This window comes from Nelumbo nucifera, chromosome 8 (genome assembly GCF_055504915.1).
Source record: "Nelumbo nucifera cultivar China Antique chromosome 8, China Antique-T2T, whole genome shotgun sequence".
In the NCBI taxonomy this organism is placed as follows: Eukaryota; Viridiplantae; Streptophyta; class Magnoliopsida; order Proteales; family Nelumbonaceae; genus Nelumbo; species Nelumbo nucifera.
In genome coordinates, this window is record NC_142656.1 from 18,531,496 (window position 1) to 18,550,368 (window position 18,873).

The 18,873-nt window shown below is 37.3% G+C and overlaps 1 protein-coding gene across 1 annotated transcript; it reads right to left on the reverse strand.

Annotated features, from left to right (window-relative positions):
- LOC148789672 (uncharacterized) lies at nucleotides 1-4,328 on the reverse strand. The gene is made up of 5 exons (XM_088893759.1): nucleotides 3,114-4,328; nucleotides 2,693-2,927; nucleotides 1,207-1,556; nucleotides 816-978; nucleotides 1-497 (listed from the first exon to the last, which is right to left on the reverse strand). Exons 1-5 carry the CDS (start codon nucleotides 4,326-4,328, stop codon nucleotides 1-3), a joined length of 2,460 nt encoding a protein of 819 aa, XP_088749885.1.
- Nucleotides 4,329-18,873: the final 14,545 nt, after the last annotated feature.

The following is an 18,873-nucleotide window of genomic DNA, read 5'->3' on the forward strand; positions in this document are numbered from 1 at the left end:
TCAAGTTGGAGCATGTAAATGGGAAATGCCCAACTTGGTAAGAAGATGTTCGAATTGTTGCCTGTCCAGGGTCTTTGTAAACATATCAGCAAGTTGCTCGGAAGTCCGGACGTAGGAAGGCCGTATATTCCCATTCTGGATTTCACCGCGGATAAAGTGACAGTCTACTTCAATGTGTTTAGTCCTCTCATGGAAGATTGGATTCATAGCGATATGCAAGGCTGCTTGATTATCACAGTGTAATCGCATAGGGTCAGGATGACCAACTCCTGATGAATGCAACAACCCTTTTAACCATTTCAATTCACATGCAGCAGTTGCCATAGACCTGTATTCCGCCTCAGCTGATGATCTGGACACTGTAAGTTGCTTCTTTGTCTTCCACGAGATAGGTGCTTGGCCCAATAAAACAAAGTATCTGGTGAGAGAGCGTCGTGTCAGTGGACACCCGGCCCAGTCAGAATCACAGTAAGCATACAAGCGAAGATCACTGTCAGCTGGAAGGAAAATTCCTTGTCCCGGGTTACCTTTCAAATATCGCACCACACGTAAAGCCGCCTCTCAGTGTTCTTCACGGGGGTTCTGCATAAATTGAGCGAGCACATGCACACAATAGGACAATTCTGGACGGGTAATGGTTAAGTAAATTAAACGACCCACTAGCCTCCTGTAACTCTCTGGTTTTATCATCAGAGGATCATCTGCCAGAGCTAGTTTATGATTTTGTTCTAGGGGAAGTCCAGCTGGTTTAGCTCCTAACAATCCAGTTTCTGATATGATATCCAAAGCATACTTCCGTTGACAAAGAAAAATACCTTTTTGGCTTCTGGCGACCTCCACTCCTAAAAAATATTTCAAAGTTCCCAAGTCCTTCATGTGGAAGCATCGGCTCAGATACTTCTTGAATCTCCAAATGGCATTGCCATTATTTCCAGAGATGACAAGATCGTCCACGTAAACCAAAATATTCAACTGTTCCTGCTTCCGTCAAAGCATAAACAAAGATTAATCAGATTGTGACTGGGTAAAGCCATACTGTCTCAAGGCTGTCGTGAGTTTAGCAAACCAGCAACGAGGGGCCTGCTTCAAACCATAAAGCGACTTATGCAGCTTGCACACCTTTCCAGGTAGTCTTGAAGCAAATCCAGGAGGCATCTTCATATACACTTCTTCTTGCAGATCTCCATGAAGAAAAGCATTCTGTACATCCATCTGATGCAGTTCCCAGTTTTTAGCCGCAGCAACTGCAAGGAATGCTCGAACTGTAACCATCTTTGCCACAAGCGCAAACGTTTCATTGTAGTCTATCCCTTCAACCTGTTTGTTTCCGAATATCACCAAACGTGCCTTGTACCGCTCTATTGTGCCATCTGAGTTGTAATTTATTTTGTAGACCCATTTACTTCCAAGAGCCTTCTTCCCTGGCAGCAAGTCCTCCACTGTCCAGGTTCTATTGTTCTCTAAAGCTTCAATTTCCTTTCTCATTGCCTCTCTCCAACGAGAGTCCTTGACAGCCTCTGAATAACTCTGGGGCTCATGACTAGCTGTGACAGTTGCTAAGGAAGAGCGGTGTCGCAAAGAAAATTTATCACAATTCACATAATGTGTTATAGGATAGGGAGTACCTAAGGAGTGAGATTGGCGAGATGAACTGGTAGAAGGGCTCAGACTGTGGTTAGAACACCATGTGGTGTGTATGACGTAGTCCTTGAGACGAGTGGAAGGATGCTTCTATGGCCTCGTCCAAGCTGCTCATTCCCTACATTCGTTACTTCCACAGAACCCCCCCTTACATCATGCTCCTCTTCATTATTTTCACACCTGTCACTTTGCTCTGCCTCTCTTATGACCTCACGAGTACTGTCTCTTTTACTTTCACAATCTTCCTCGTCATTTACTTCAGTCGCCACCTAGTTATAATCAAGATTACCATCATTGTGTCCGTGTTCGACTTGTTTTTCTTCAATAGCATAAGGAAACTCGGTTTCTGAAAACACCACATCCCTAGAGACAAAATATTCATTGTTTTCTAAGTCATAGACTTCCACCCCTTCTTGCCAAAGGGCTATCCTACAAAGGCACAACGTCTGGCTCTACTAGCAAATATCCCTGGTACGATTGAGGCTTCGCGCATAACACAAACACCCAAACGTTCGTATATGTTTATAGCTTGGTTTCTGCCCATACAACATCTCATACGGTGATTTTCCCAAAAGGAGAGTGGAGAGGGGCCTGTTGGTCAGATAACCAGCTGTCATAACACACTCTCCCCAAAACTCAATAGGGAGATTAGCCTGAAATCTAAGGGCTCTGGCAACATTTAGTATATGTCTATGCTTTCTCTCGACACGTCCATTCTGCTGCGGTGTTTCAACACATGAGGTCTGATGTATTATATCTTGCTCAAAAAAATATTCCTTCAAGCAAGTAAATTCAGTACCATTATCGCTTCTAACTATCTTCACCAATTTGTCATATTGGCGTTTAACCATAGTGAAGAAGTTCCGCAGCGTTTTGCCCACTTCACTTTTGTCATTAAGTAGAAAAATTCAAACGGCTCGCAAGAAATCATCAACAATAGTCAAAAAATACGAGGCACCACAAGACGCCCGTACAGAATACGAACCCCATAAATCACAATGAATCAAATCGAAAGTCCCTTTAGCATTATTTTCACTAGAATCAAACGTACCTCTTGTCTGTTTGGCTTTTGAACAAACACCACAAATCCTATTTCCGCTACCACATCTAATGTTCAAATTAGGAAGTTTAATTACTTTCTCGGAGGGATGACCCATTCTCTTGTGCCATAACTCGTATGAAGCTTCGACCTCTGCTTTGTGAACCTTGCTTGAGTACGCACCTTTGAAGCAGTAGAGCCCTCCGCGTAGTTCACCCGCACCAATCACCATCCTCGAAGTGCGGTCCTGTATAATACAAAACTTATTAGTGAATTGGATATTACAATTTGACTCCTCTAATAATTGCGACACAGATATCAGGTTACAATTCAAACGAGGAACATAAAGCACATTAGTAAGTTTCATGTGTTTATTTAAAATGACGGTCCCTTTCTTTATTGCCATGACATGCTTTCCATCGGGCAATCCAACCTGACAACCAGTCACGGTCTCGGTATCATGCAAGTGACTCAAGTTCCCGATCATATGGTGTGAAGCTCCTGTATCAATTATCCAATTCATACCTGTCAACTTCACATTTGTGCTGGGTTTGCAAGAATTCAAGAGATTAAGAAAAGTGGACCACTGTTCATTAGTCAATCCACCGAATGTTGTACGATCTCCCTCTGTCGCGTGAATTGGTTCAGAGGTTTTCCCTACCGCTTGTGCAGCATTTGCTCTCTGTATGCCTCCACGTCCACGACCAGTTTTGCCTTGTGTTCCTCGGCCTCGAGCTTTCCCACTTCCAGTAGATCTCGGCCGGTCCCCCCACCAGTCCGGGTAGCCGATGAGTTGAAAGCAACTCTCAGCCTCATGTCCTGTTCGTCCGCAGTTTGTGCACACTCCATATTTCTCTTTTGTGTCGTGTCCCGTTCTTTTTGTGCCACCTTGTGCTTGCGCAGCAAAGCTCATCGTCTCTCTTTTTTCTTCTTTGCTGCGGGTCACGGTTCTCAGCCGCTTCTCTTGTATCACCATGGCATAGGCTTTGTTCAAGTTTGGCAGCGGATCGGTGCCCAGAATATTGGAACGCATTGTTCTATATACTATGTCATCCAAGCCCATCAGAAACTGATGGACTCTTTCTTCTTCCCGTCTCTTCTCCATCTTTGCAGCAATGTTATAGTTGCAACCCGCATAGACGCATGTCGGAATTTGCTCGTAATTAGCAAGTTCTTCCCAGATTTGTTTCAATTTGCCATAATATGTCACGATTGGGAGACCGGCCTGTTTGCTGTTCACGAGATCTGCCTTGAGTTGCTGAATTCTTGGCCCATTGCCTACTAAAAACCGTTCTTTGATGTTATCCCATAGATCCTTCACGGCCTCCATATACGTGATCGTAGAACGCAGGCTCGGTTCTATCGTGTTGAGGATCCATGAAACCAGCATCGAGTTTACAGTCCACCAGTCTTCCAATTCCGATGAATCATCTGTGGGCTGAGATATCGTCCCATCGAGAAATCCAATCTTCTTCTTGGCTCGGAGCGCCATCCGCATTGCTCGAGCCCATTCTTCGTAGTTATCTCCTTTCAATTGAACTTGGGTAATTATATTACCCGGATTGTCGTTGGCAGTCAAGTAGTATGGTGAGACTACCTTTCTGCTTCCGCCCTCACCTTCATTCCGCTTCTCTCTTCCATCCGCCATGATCGATCAATCAAAGCAAGGTTTCTTCTTGGTTTCAGCGAAGAACAGATACCAGCTTCGACAAACGGAAGTAAAGAGAGTTTTGCACAATCCTCAGAGATCTGCTCCACGAACAGGGATCAGGAATGATCGAATATCGTAGATACCAGCTTTGGAAGTAAAGAGGGCTCTACAAAAATTCTCAGAGATCTGCTCCACGAACAGAGATCAGGAATGATCGAAATTTGTAAACTCAGAAGACTGTGCGACAGTCGAATGTTCCTGACTCTGATACCATGAGAAACTTCAGGTTGAAGGAAAAGATTTTCTTTCTATTCTGTTTCAGCAAACGATTGCAGATAATACATACAAAGTCTGAGTTCGCTCCCTCTTGCGAGGATCTCGGCTAACCAATACGTACAAACTCCTAAAAGAATAATGAAAACAAAAACCAAAACATATGAGATAAGACTCGTACATAAGATAAGGCTACGCTAAGATAAGGCTTACAGAAGGCTTAATATCTTGTTTGTAGCAGATTTAGAGTCTCTTTCGACGTTCGATGACTTGATTCGAGTGTCGGCGTTAAAGGAGATTCGAATCAAACGGTTTACAGCTTATTTGCATGGAAATATATATTTTTGGAGCGAATGGATTTTCGTTCTCATTATTGATTTTTTTTTTTTCTTTTTTATTTTGGGTGTGGAGGTGGGGCAGGCTGTTTCGATTCAACTTATCCTGTCAAAGGGCAATATTTGTATTCAAATGATTGTGCAAGTAAAAGAAAAACATAGAGGGGCCTACTACAATTGAATGGATATGGATCAAATTGGGTGTTGGGAATTAATAAAGGGAGTATTGCTCTAAATTGTCTTGGTAATATGCTGTAGAGGAGATTAGAGACATAATGAGTTTAATTGGATGAATATATAGGTCCTAGAAAGCCACAAGATGATTTAGTCATGTAGATCAGAGATGGCATAGCCATAGCTAGCAGCAAGCCTAGCATAATAAGATAATAAGATTGAGAGGAAGAGAACCAGCTTGATTTGATATTTATATATGTTTGAGCTTAGATGGAATGAATTTTCTGGCCAAGCTTAATGGAAGCTTGATTTAGGATGGTATTTATAGCCCCCCTCTTTCTCCTTATGTTCCTTTTAACTTCCACTGAGGTCTCCTTTTGCAAGACCAATCTGGTAAATGTCAGTGGTCCCCTTTGTATTCTCTCTTGAAGAACACAACTTAGAAGTCCTTGCCTTCTCCATGTTCAATCAGTATCATTACAATCTCTCTCTCTCTCTCTCAAACAACCCGTAGTTTCTTCCCCTTCAAGGTGATCACCTAAGCCTCTGGAAGTGGGGTGTTTGATATTGAACAAACTTCAAACTTCATACCCAATCTCTATGAAGCCTTCCTTCCTACTTTTGTTAGGAGGATTTAATTAATTTTAAGAGTACCCAAATGTTCTTGGTTGGGGGTTACAGTGAACTCAACCTCTTTGTTGAATTTTAAATGGGTCTCTACAAATTAAGTAAAAGCTACAAACCAACTAATGCAGGACACAGACTTGAAGGAAAGAATCTGAGGACTTGAAAGAACCCGCTCTCAATTGCACACCTTATCTTACTATGTCACTCCATTGATAAGTGAGATTCTCCACATATGTAGCAGAACTAATAAAGGTGCAAGAACCATGAAAGAACCCACTTGATAGATTATACGGCTAGATGAAAAGATTAATAGAAATTGTACATATAAGCTATTCATTTCTTTGGTACAAAATTAAAGCTCAAAAAATGATAGTGAAGTCACCATAGTTAAAAGTCATCTCATCTAATCATGTTAACCTCCACTTTATAATGGGTCCCAAAATTAGTGTCATGGGTGCTCATAAAAAACCGAAAAAACAAAAAAAAACCAAAATCGATAAATCAAACCAAAAATCTAGTTAATTAAACCAACCAGTATATATAACATTTATTGTATTTATATTATATATAATGTATACATTATAAATATAAAAAACCAAAAAACAAACCCGTTACCTGATTGATTTGGCACTTTTTTAAAAACCAATAGAGGTCTAGAGTTTGATTACCAAACCATTGACACCCCTAATTAGTGTTATCATAACCAGACCAAATTTAAAACCGAAAATTGAGAGCTCTTTGGATTGGTCTAACCAGTGGTTGGAAACTAGTGGTTGGATTGTTCGACTTACGAAACTGTCAAAACTGAGACCTAGAAAGCTAAATGGTTATCGGTTCAACCTCCCCCATTTGATTGGAGTTGACAATACCGGCCCAGATCTCTAATGAGGACATGATGGTACAAACCCCAGCTCTTATGATGAAGGCACCCTTACTGATGAGGCATTGCTCTATATATTACATCACATGTAGCAGAATGTTGTTGATGATAAATGTAAAATTAAAAAAAGAAAGAAAGAAATTAAATTATGGTCCTCTCAATGGAGTAAGATTTTTTATTTTATGTAAGTTAATATGTTATCTGGTCGGCCGTAGTAAAAAAATAAATAAAATAAAATGTATTCTTAGTCTAGTACCTAAAGTAATAAATGGTTCATATTAAATGATCTCATTAGTCAACACAGTGAGGGACATTTTCTCTTATCCCAAGCAAAGGTAAAGGCCATTTCTCAATTGAGTGAGGAATTAGACTGCAATTCTGGAAAGAGTTTGGTTGAATTTGACTGAATCAAGAATGCAACCACAAGCTATCTAGTAGGGAGCTAGCTAAGTTCTTTGCCATTCTCTTAATGTTAAAATTTAAAAAGATCTTTCAAAGTCAAAAGAGCTCCAAGATTTTTTTTAGTCTTCTAAAGATGAAGACAAAGCTTGAAATGCCCATTTGGTAATTTCTGTCTCCAGTCATGTTACAAAAAACAGTCACACAAATCAGAAAGATTTGTAGGTTTTAGAGTGGTAGCTTAAAGACAGAAGTGTGAAGGAAGCTTCCTGTTTTTTGGTTGTACTTGACAAAATATCAATCAATCCTCCCTCCACTACCACAAACAGACCAGGTTGTATTGGGGCGAAAACCAGAGTGTTGAGTGTTGGCCTCGCCACTTCACAGTGGGTCTATCTATCCATCTCTAGCTAGAGTGGACAATTGTTTCTTAACTCAAAATTTTCCATTTGTACAACTCCATTTTCAGTCGCTAAGGTAGTTGATTGGTTGGTGATTACCTTCAGAAAAAAAATAAAAATAAAAATAATGGGTTTTGATGATCTTACACCCACCGAACATCCAACTGATGAGTACAGTTCGGTTTATATGGTTTATGTATTATTGGTGGTCCTGGCCGGCCGGGGATAGGGGCCATGCGTGGGGCAGAAACGGCTCATCCATCACTTTTGTCATCACCAACCCATTCATGAAGCTTCATGGGCTGTTGTGAACCCCCAAAATGTTCTCTCTGATTAATTAAGGTTGCAGCTTCAATGCCACCCACCCTATTCTTGACTTTGATCATGGCATTTTCCATTTTTCCTTATGCTCAGTTTGGAAGGAGTCCAAATACAAATATATAGAGTGCAAAATCTTGTATTTTGTATTACTTTCTATGTATTTGCATTGTATATATTTGTATTTGTGCTCTTTTCAAACTTAGGCTCAGTTTGGAAAGAGTATAAATAGAAATATATAGAGTACAAAACGTTGTATATTTTATATGTATTTGCACTGTACATGTGTATATTTGTACTCTTTCCAAATTGAGCCAAATACAAGGTTTAGAAATACTGTATACAAGATTTTGTATTAAACATATTTGTATTTACATTTTAACCAAACTGAGCCTTATGCCGTGTTTGGTTGCAGTGCAATTTTATTTGCACTAGTATAAATGCATGGGAGTGCAAATGAAAAATATGCAAATTTTCGTTTAATTTTGTTTGGGGTTTTACTTTGTTCCGCTTCATGTCTTAATTTACTTCATTTGCACTGCAATCAAACAAAATAAGCTAAAATTTGGAACAAAAATAAGCCAGAATTTACACTCAAATAATTTGCACTGCCAAAGTTTTGCATTAGTACAAATTTATTTTCATTGCAACCAAAAACGACCTTAATTACATAAAATAATGGGCAATGACACCTTAATTAGCATGCGGATTCAGATTAGCTGAATGCCAATGTTGTTCAGCGGGCTGTGGAACCAATAATAGGGCCCCACACCAGTGATAAAATAGGACCTAAAGTGACAAGTTGAATGATTGTGAGTTCCATGTATTTTATTGGTGCAGTCCGGATGAACTAGAGGCAAAATCATACACACCCGGAAAAACTACTATCATGGTTGAACATGCCAGTGCTCACAATGGGCCCCATCTGAAACCCAGCTATACTGAATACTGGCATGTTCATCCGTGATATTCAACCGGGTGTGTATATTTTTGTCTCCAGCTAATCTGCTCCCTAATCGACAGGAACTGTTGAGTCATATTGCATGGTAACCAGGCTCTAGGGTTATCAATCATCTAATCCCTGAGTTGAACCTAATCTCCTATCCAGTTACTATGGCCCTTAACAAATGCTTTTGTGGGTGTGGTTCATTATATATGTTTGTATGCTCATGATGATGGATTGGATCACCTGGTTACTTAAATTCTAGAGTTAGACTCAATTACATTCTCCCTCTAATTACCTTTGTACAAAAAGCAGCATAAGCCAATAAGTTGCATCCTGATTTCTTTAATGGACAATTTAACCCAATCAACTTTAGTAACATAATTAATTTTTTATTCTCTTAAATTACATTAATTTTTGCCCTTCCTCATTTGTTTGCAGTGCAACTTTGTTTGCACCCTCATACTTCTGCACCGGTGAAAATGAAGTAAAATGAACTCTTAAAGCAAAGTAAAACAAAACTTGAAGTAAAAGTGAATCAGAATCTGCATTTTCCTCATTTGCACCGCTGCAAAGTAAGGCGCAAATAACCAGTAAAATAATAATGCATTTGACTGCTGCTAATAAACAACCAGTTTATGTAACTCTTGCATTCTTCGCCCGAGAGATATGCGATATATATGGTGCATGGGACCAATGAACTCGTTTCCACCTTGATTGGATGAAGAAAACTAAGAGTTGCATGAACTCGTTTACTAGCATTATTTGCTCAATAATAATTGTCTTCAAAAACTAGTGCAATTTTGCCCTGATCAAGAAAGAAAACAAATTAAATGTTATTATTTATAACATAACATTCTCATTTTTTTCCTCTACTTGGGTTCTGAAACTCTACCCTCTCTTTTTTTTTTCTTGAAACTCTACTCTTTACTACACTTTTTAGGGTGAATAGTTTGCAAGTGGAGGGTTTAACTAACATTAATTCATGATACAATCAATCATACAACAAACAAAAGTAGGCAATCCATTAACTAGTCCACATGTGATAACAGTGCAATCCTTGATTTCATCAGAGATTCAGACTTCAGAGTACCGAAAGCTTCAATGGCAGAATGAGTAGAGTGAGCTGTGAACCAATTAATAGTAAGCAGTAAAACTGCTTGAGCGACTAGGGGCAGGCAATGGCGGATGTGATTGGTGAATGTGGACTGATTGCAGATCTAGTCATCCTGACATGGTTTTTTTTTTTTTTTCTACCTCAAGGACAATGATATATACCTTAACATATGAATCATGTTAGTTAGGCAAAAGGATGTCTTCCTTATTTTATTTTGATCAATATCTGTTTCAAGTTCACCACAAATTAAGCATGGTAATTCTGAAGCCTGCAGGAGCTCAACCCTGTCAGTTAGTTTCATTATTATGTTTGTTTTAATGATTTCAGAAAGCCCACTTGGGTTTGATCCAATGCAGAAAGAACTGTTTTCATGAAATATCTGAACTCTGAAGCATATGTAACGTTCAGACTAGGATGAATTACTCACCGAGTCTCATGCTCAACTGTAATAAATGCCTTAAGGGTATACAACTCTGTACTGTTCAAATTTGAAACTTCTGGGGTGAGATTGCTAACTGTAAATTGTAAATTCAGCCATAAATTTCCAAAAAGTTGGACCCATGTTTGGCTTAATTTGGTGCATTCCCTCTTGTTATAATCACTCACACTGTGAACTCTCAAAGAGATCCAGACGTTTCAGTAATCTCCTGGCCTGGTCATCATTTTTTCAGAAGATCCATCATCCTTTTCTCAGGAGGAAATCCTATTGCAACCACCATGTCCATTGTGCGTTCAGTATCAACAGTGTGTCCTCCCTCCTGCAAATAGTGCTCCATGTTCTACTGTCTGTGGTCCTTCCAGTTTATATACCTTTCCTCACCTAACCCTACCTCACCTGCTGCCAGTTCAAGTGCTTTTTCTCAGCTTGATTGTGCATCCAGCGCAGCTCCTCCATGGAGGACTCGTCATTGTTGACCTTACCCACCAAAGCTCCTTCCCCAGATTCTATGGTCTCAGAATTCCACCAAAAGAGAAAGTAGTAGTTATATATAATACACGCAAGCCAAAGCTGGTACAGTCATGCTTCCAGCTATATGTGCAAGTAGTGAGCCAATTAACTTGTTCCACCCCAGCTTTTGTGTAAAGCCGTAGATGACCATGAGCTCAACACATTGACTCTAAGCAAACGCCTCTTGGTCTCATCATGATCAGCCCCTACTTGTACATCATTTGGGTGTCTAAGAGCTGTAAGCAGCGTAAAGCCCATTAGTTGCCAAGAGCTGTAAGCAACGATGGAAGCTTGAACAATGACAATTTTGGCGATAAGGACAGTCCTCTCTTTTGTTGCTTCTTGAAATTGGACACATTGGTTAATTGGGTATTCAGATTACTCAGAAGTGTTATTGATGACCACTCGTTTCCAAAGCCAAAACTCAAAACCATTTGTGAGCTGAGTTTGTATAGGCCTCAATCTGCTCTTTGAGCCTAATTCCAGCTTTTCACTCAGCCCTCGGTCGCCTCTTAGAGCTGAAGCTTGCCAAGTTGAAGGATGAAATTTCTCATTCTACGTAGTTCATCTCTCATTTTCTTGTGGGTCTAACCCATGTCGATTAAATCATTCAACAGGAAGAAAGACTCTAAGGCCAAATTTGGAATTAAGTATCTCAGTCTTTTAAATGTTTCTTTTGTATATATGTAGATCGAGGTTGTGTTTGGTTGTGTCTAGTTAAAAATAAAAACCAAGAAGAAAGAAAGAAAGAAAAATAAGGAAGATTATGTTTAATATTGCTTGTCGTACTAGTATGGGAGGATGCTAGGCCGGTTTCTAGGGTGCTCAATATCTCGTCGTTTAGTGACCTTCTCTCTAGAGCAACTTTATACCACAGTATTATGTAATCATGTTAAGCCAGTCATAAATCGCCTTTATTGATAATAAAGTTGCCTAATTCTTGCCATCTCCAACTCCTAATCTTTACTCTTTTCTTTAGGGTTCTAATCTTTCTATGAGGTCAGAAGGGTATTATTATCTTTTGAGTCTGAATATGCTACCCACACAGCTTCCTAACATGATACAAAATCAAATCAGCCCCCCACAACGTCTCACAGCACATCCTCACCGTGTATCATCATACGGAGATGTTTTCTAGGCGAGAATGTGCTGTGGGACGTTGTGGGGACAATCTTGTGGGGGCTGATTTGAACTCACATGATACAAGTACAATGACAATATACAAGTAAAAAACATGTTTGACATGTGTATCTATAGATTATGTTGAAAGCTGTGTGAGTAACATCTTGTGGGTAGCATATCTAGACTCTTATCTTTTAAGCTAGACCCTATTAACAGAGTTAGTGGGTTAATGATAGTACTAGGGATGGACACGTAGGCCCACTGTCATTTATTAGATGAAGAGTCTGTCCTGCAGGTTTGAATCTGCACCATTTTTTTTTTCTTTTTCTGAAAGTTGTAGGCTAGCTCTATTCATTCAAAAATCTCATTCACATATCCTCACTGGGGAGTCACAAGAAAATCTAGGGTAGATTGTTGGACTACATCAATTACATTTGCTAGATAAGAAATTAAGAGGGTGTTTTTCAATGTGAAGTATAGGCTAGTTCTATTCATTCAAAAGTCTCATTCACATATCCTCACTGGGAAGTCACAAGAAAGTTTAGGCTAAATTGTTGGATTACATCATGACTTGAATTAATAGGGTGTTTTCCAATGTGAATTATAGGCTAATTCTATTCATTCAAAAGTCTCATTCACATATCCTCACTGGGAAGTCACAAGAAAGTTTAGGCTAAATTGTTGGATTACATCATGACTTGAATTAATAGGGTGTTTTCCAATGTGAATTATAGGCTAGTCCTATTCATTCAAAAGTCTCATTTACATATCCTCACTGGGGAGTCACAAGAAAGTCTAAGGTAGATTGTTGGATTACATCATGACTTGAATTATATTTGCTAGACAAGCAATTAATTAAGAGGGTGTTTTCCAAAGGCTAGTTCTATTCATTCAAAAGTCTCATTTATATATCCTTACTGAGGAAATGGGGTGGGAAGGTTTGGGTTTATTATAGATTTCTAAAGAAAAAATAAACAAAGTTTTTAATTTTGAGAGTTGGAGGAGCATTAAAGAATGATCCTTTGACCTTTTAATTCAAGTTTTGGGAGGCCAAGGACCTACTTTATTACATTTTTTACTTTACCTCTACTTAATAACTATATATAAATATTGATCTAACAGAAATTTTTGGGGGAAACCAAAGACCCCCCACCAATATACTTGGCTCAGCCCTTGATTGTTGGATTACATCTGAACTATATTTGCTAGACAAGCAATTAAGAGGGTGTTTTCAAATTTGAACTATAGGCTAATTCTATTCATTCAAAAGTTTCATTAATTTACATATCCTCACTGGGGAATCACAAGAAAGTCTATTGTTGGATTACATCATGACTTGAACTATATTTGCTAGACAAGCAATTAAGAGGGTGTTATTTTCAATGTGAATTATAGGCTTGCTAGTTCTATTCATTGAAAAGTCTCATTTAGAGTCACAAGAAAGTCTACTCTTGGATTACATCATAACTTAGAATTATATTTGCTAGACAAGCAATTAAGAAGATGTTTCCCTATGTGAATAATAGACTAGTTCTATTCATTCAAAAGTCTCAATTACATATCCTCAATGAGGTGTCACAAGAAATTAATCTAGGGTAGATTGTCGGGTTACATCATGACTTGAAATATTTGCTAGGCAACCAATTAAGAAGGTGTTTTCCAATGTGAGTTGCTTTTCTTTGTTGCAAGTTCTAAAAACAAAACAAACACATACAAAAAAAAAAAAAAACATGTATTTAGTTGTGTTTTATGTTTTTAAAACTGAACCCAAAAAACATGTTTATGAATTTCTAGTGTAAAGAACATGTTTTTATCTATTTATTTGAAATCATCTTCCATAAATTTGTTTTTGTTTTAAAAATGTTTGTTTCAAAAACATGTATTTTTTTTTAAATAAAACTAATATGTTTTTTATTTTCAAAACAAAACACAGTTCAAGAACATGGCTTTGTTTGTTTGCTAATGTAGCAATTTCATAAGTAAATGAAAATTAACAAAAACATCCATGTTGTAGAACACCCTCTAAGGGGGGTGTTCACCATTGTGGATGGTTTTGTTTTCTAAAAACAAAAGCAATTGTCACATCAGAAAAACTGTATTGTTTTTTATGGCACGGCAATTGTTTTTTGTTTTAGAAAATAAAATCGTGAACATTGACAAGCACCCCTTAAGTTCGGTTTATTTCCTCTTCTTATGACAAATGAAATCATAGCATGAACTGGGAGAGAAGAACTTTGGAGTCAATAATGACATTTCAAATTTGAATGTTAAGTAACTTCACAATTTTGATCACATCTCCTTCCACCACAATATGAGTTAAGTCCATATTCTTAGTTAGACTTGTTCATGGGCCGGTTTCGGGCTTGGCTTTTGTCAAAATTTAAATGGGGCCTGACCTAAAGCCCAAATCCAACATAGTGTAAAGTCAGGTCTAAAACCCAGCCCGTAAACATGTCTCTTAACCCATGAAATACCTTCAATCACTTCATCAAAAGCTAAAGCACCTGCTTCAATAGGGAAGCAAGGCAAAATTTCCTTGCATCATTCCATGAATACAGTTCCTCCTAAAAATGCGTATTATCTCATTAATCATATCATAATTTCTTGCACTATTTTCATCAATGAATACATTCCTTGATAATTAAAATTGGTTTTTTCTGTCACATGATCTCATTATGGAATGAGACAACATTGGTGATATCCATCTTACTTCTTGAAATTGATTTAATATCAAAAGTAATAGGTTCCATATATCCAAGGTTGTTGAACCCCGACCAAAAGTAAATGGTCAGACCACTCACTATCATGTTAATAAAAGAGATATCACACCAGTGAGTTTGATCAGAATCGTTAAAAACCAAAGAATTTTGAGATGGCACAAAGAAGATAGGAAGTTTGGATAAGTAATTCTTCCTTTCTATCTTTAATATTTTTGCATTCAATGTAGCCAACCAAAAAAAAACAAACAGCAAAAATTGAAGAGCTTGCAAACCAGGTTCTTCTGGCATGGTCACAGAGCACAAGGGCGTGAACCACAGTTTCAGGCTCGTTTTTACACAAAGAGCACAAACCATTTGGAACCAGACCTCTTCTGAACAAGTTCGAATTAACTGCTACAGCTTTAAGAGAGCACTTCCACAAAAAATTCTTAACTTTTTTTTTCAACAGGGAGCTTCCAGGGGACCTTGGCCAGGATGAGAGAGAGAGAGAGAGAGACTCAACTTTAAGCAAATCTTCAAATTGGATAACTTAATTGTATTCCTATAGGCAAATTAGAGGTGTAATTCGGGATGCACTTTGAATACGCATGGATACAATGAAAAAATTAGGACGCATGCACATGAATACACCCTCCAATAAATCCCTAAAAAATGCATCAATTACACTAAATCCAATTCTTAGATAATTATAAATGATGTATATACATATAAGAAATAAATACTTTAATAATTGCTCTTATTAATATTTATAAAAATATAAATTTTAATAATCATTTTTTTTAGATTTTTTAGTAAATATGCACTAATAAGAGAATGACTGAATGTTAAAATTTAGGGCCATTTATTAGAACAGCCCCAATAGTTTCACAGATCTACTTAAACCTAGTAACCTACCCTATAGTTTTTATTTTCTAGGAGTGTTTTAGTAAATCACAAACTATAGGGTAGGTTTTAATAAGTTCATGAAACTATAGGGGTGTTTTAATAAATGACCTAAATTTTAAAATAGATAAATTATGACAACTAAGTAGATGTGGGCCATGTGGCCTACCAATGGATGTGTTGTCTTGCAAGTTGCAACCTATTGACATAGGTTCAAGTTTCTTATTTGTAGCCTTTTTATTAGCTGTGTCAAGTTAATGAGGATAAGCGAGGAAATTAATTAAGAGAGTTAATTAATTAGGTAAGATGTCTTATCTGCATGCTAATGAATAGGAGTTAATGAAGTAAATAGGGAAATTAATAATTGGCCTGAGTTGATTATTTAGAAAAAGATGTCCTAAATTAATTAGGAAAGATAATGATTTGAATTTGAATTATAATTGAAATTAGTGAAGGTATATATAAAAATTAAGGGTAAAATATAAAAACCTCCCCTGAAGTTTCTGACAATCATAAAAACCTCCCCTATAGTTTTATTTTAATAAAAACCTCCCTTAAATTTTTAAAGATCTTGACAAAAACCTCCTTTTCGTCAGTGATTTAGTGCCTTTTGGGTTGCTCCCTACAATTGGGGAAATCCTTCCCCCAATTCCCTTCTATTGCGAGAGGAAGTGGAAGAAGGGGCAATTCCAACATTTTGAAATATTTAATTGACTCCCTACAATTAATCAGGGGCAATTTCATAATATTATCAGCCTTTTGTCTCAATCACTGATGGAAGGGTGGTTTTTGTCAAGATCTTTAAATGTTTAGGGGAAGTTTTTGCTAAAGTAAAACTACAAGGAAGGTTTTCATGATTGTCAGAAACTTTAGGGGAAGTTTTTGTACTTTACCCAAAAATTAATGAGAGTTATTTAGGAGAGATTTCTATGATTTTTTTAATTTTATTTGTGCTTCAAATATTTGGGGCCGTGCTACCCCCTCTTGTGTAGGTGTAGCACCTCATATTCCATCAAAATAAAAGCAAAAAAATTTGAGTACACGAGATTGTGTAAATAGTGTTGGAATTTGTAAATCTCCCTGAGCAAAAGCAAGCCATTGTTGTGGTAGTAGCTACCACAGCAGCTGCAGAGGTGGCCATGGCATCTGCCCAAGCAGCTGTGGAAGTTGTTCGACTCACTAGGCCTTTTAATCTCGTTAGCATCATGCTGCTATTGTCGTTCAAACAGTTTTTTTCAAAGGACTAGTATTTGTACATGTGTTTTGTATGTGTCAATTTTTTATGATGATAATGATGATGATGATGATGATATATAGTAAGTACTATGTTTTTAAAATTTTTTACATATTTTTATATTTCTACATCTATAAAAATTATTCTTATTTGTCATACTTATTTTTATTTAATATGACGAATATACAACAATTATTCTTATTTTTTATATTTCTATTGAATTTTTTTATGATGATGATAGTAAATAGTATGTTTCCAAAATTTTCTACATTGTTTTTATATTTCTATGTCTATAAAAATTATTCTTATTTGTTACATTTATTTTTTATGTTTCTATGACAATTATTCTTTTCAAATATGGTTAATTAATATAGGATTCAATGAAAGAATAGAAGTTAATACCTTAAATATAAGACTTAATGAGAGAGAATCGAATGAAGAAAAATGTAGTAGTTCAAATTACATTTTGTGTCCTCACAACTAGAGAGTGAAAGAATTCAAGAATAAGGGTATTTTAATCAATAATAAGATTTAATAAATGTTAATGAGAGTTAATACCTTAAATATAAGAATTAATGAGAGGGATTTAGATGAAGAGAAAAGTAGTTGCTTAAATTACATTTCTATCCTTACAATTAGAGAGGAACCAAATTCAAAAATTAGGGTAGTTTAGTCAAACAAAAGTTCCACACTCTCATTCACACTAGTATAATATAATATAATAATTATAAATATCTGATAATGAATGGTAAGGAATAGAAATAAAAGAAAAAGATTTTGGTATTGGAGGTTAAGATCAAATGAGATTTGTTGATTGATTATGTGATTGTTGTGAAGGCAAGGAGATCCCGTAGAGTGCCTAAAGGACTGGTGAAATTGCAAGCTTTAGAGAAGGACTGCATTGTAACTAACTAGATCTAAACTCACTTCCATACGGGAAATGCCACATCCAACAATCATGAATTGCACCAAATTTATAGTCATTTGAAAGCATAACAGAGAACTTGGCAGCCTATGACCTCAATGTAGAAGATGAATTGTTTCCCGAATGGGTACTCTAGGAAGCCTAATAAGGAGGGAAGTCACAGAACTGCTTGGAGATGAAGCATTAATTATGGAATTATGGCAATTCCACATTTCCATTCCCACCCATTTGTGTGTATCCGTGACACTAAATTTCAATACATGTTAGTTGATGAGCTTATTGATATTTTAAACTATGGTCAGGAAAATTTTAACAATCCAAATGAGCTTTCTTTAGGGTAAATTTTTAAAACTAGAGGTGTAACATGGGCTGTGCTCACTTTTGTTGAGATCGGATTTTTTTTTTCAGTGTGCCTCACACCAACCTTACAGTGCATCACAATTGTGCATTGAGAACATCTCCTGTATTTGATGCTATTCTTTAGGCTCGGTTTGGAAGGAGTACAAATATAAATATATATAGTACAAATACATGTAAAATACAAGGTTGACTGTGATGTGCTGTGAGGGTGTAAGGCGGGTGCTGTGAAGAGCAAATCCGAATTCGTTTTTGTTGGCCACCCTTTCTGTAGCGAGACATGCCATGCTCCATAAAATAACACAATTGATCACCATTCATTTAACCAGAGTTAGGATCAAGTGGGCATAAATATGTATAGTACAAATACATGTGAGCAAATCCGAATTCGTTTTTGTTGGCCACCCTTTCTGTAGCGAGACATGCCATGCTCCATAAAATAACACAATTGATCACCATTCATTTAACCAGAGTCAGGATCAAGTGGGCGCTGAGGCAGAAATTCACTGACAAGGCGGGCTTTTAATGGTTAAAGAGATGAGATAGAAGCAACACAGCCGTTGTAAAGCTTTGGCCAGGCCAGTTTTGTTTGGATTATTGGTGATTGGTGACCTAGGTCGGAGCCTCGGAAGTAAATTGCCAAAATCTAACCAAATAAGTCGGTTGGTTTGGTTCTATTATAGACTGACATCATTGACCAAAATCTATTGAACCAGCCAACGGTTCCCTGCAAGGCTGCAACCCAACCAGTCATAATTGAACCAGGAAATTATTAGGTAGGTAACAAGTTTCCCTTGATGAACCATGTCAGTGAACCGGATTGGACAATTCCATCTGCCACTTAAGTCTGAAACTGCATAAAATGATAAAATAGAAACAAATCCCA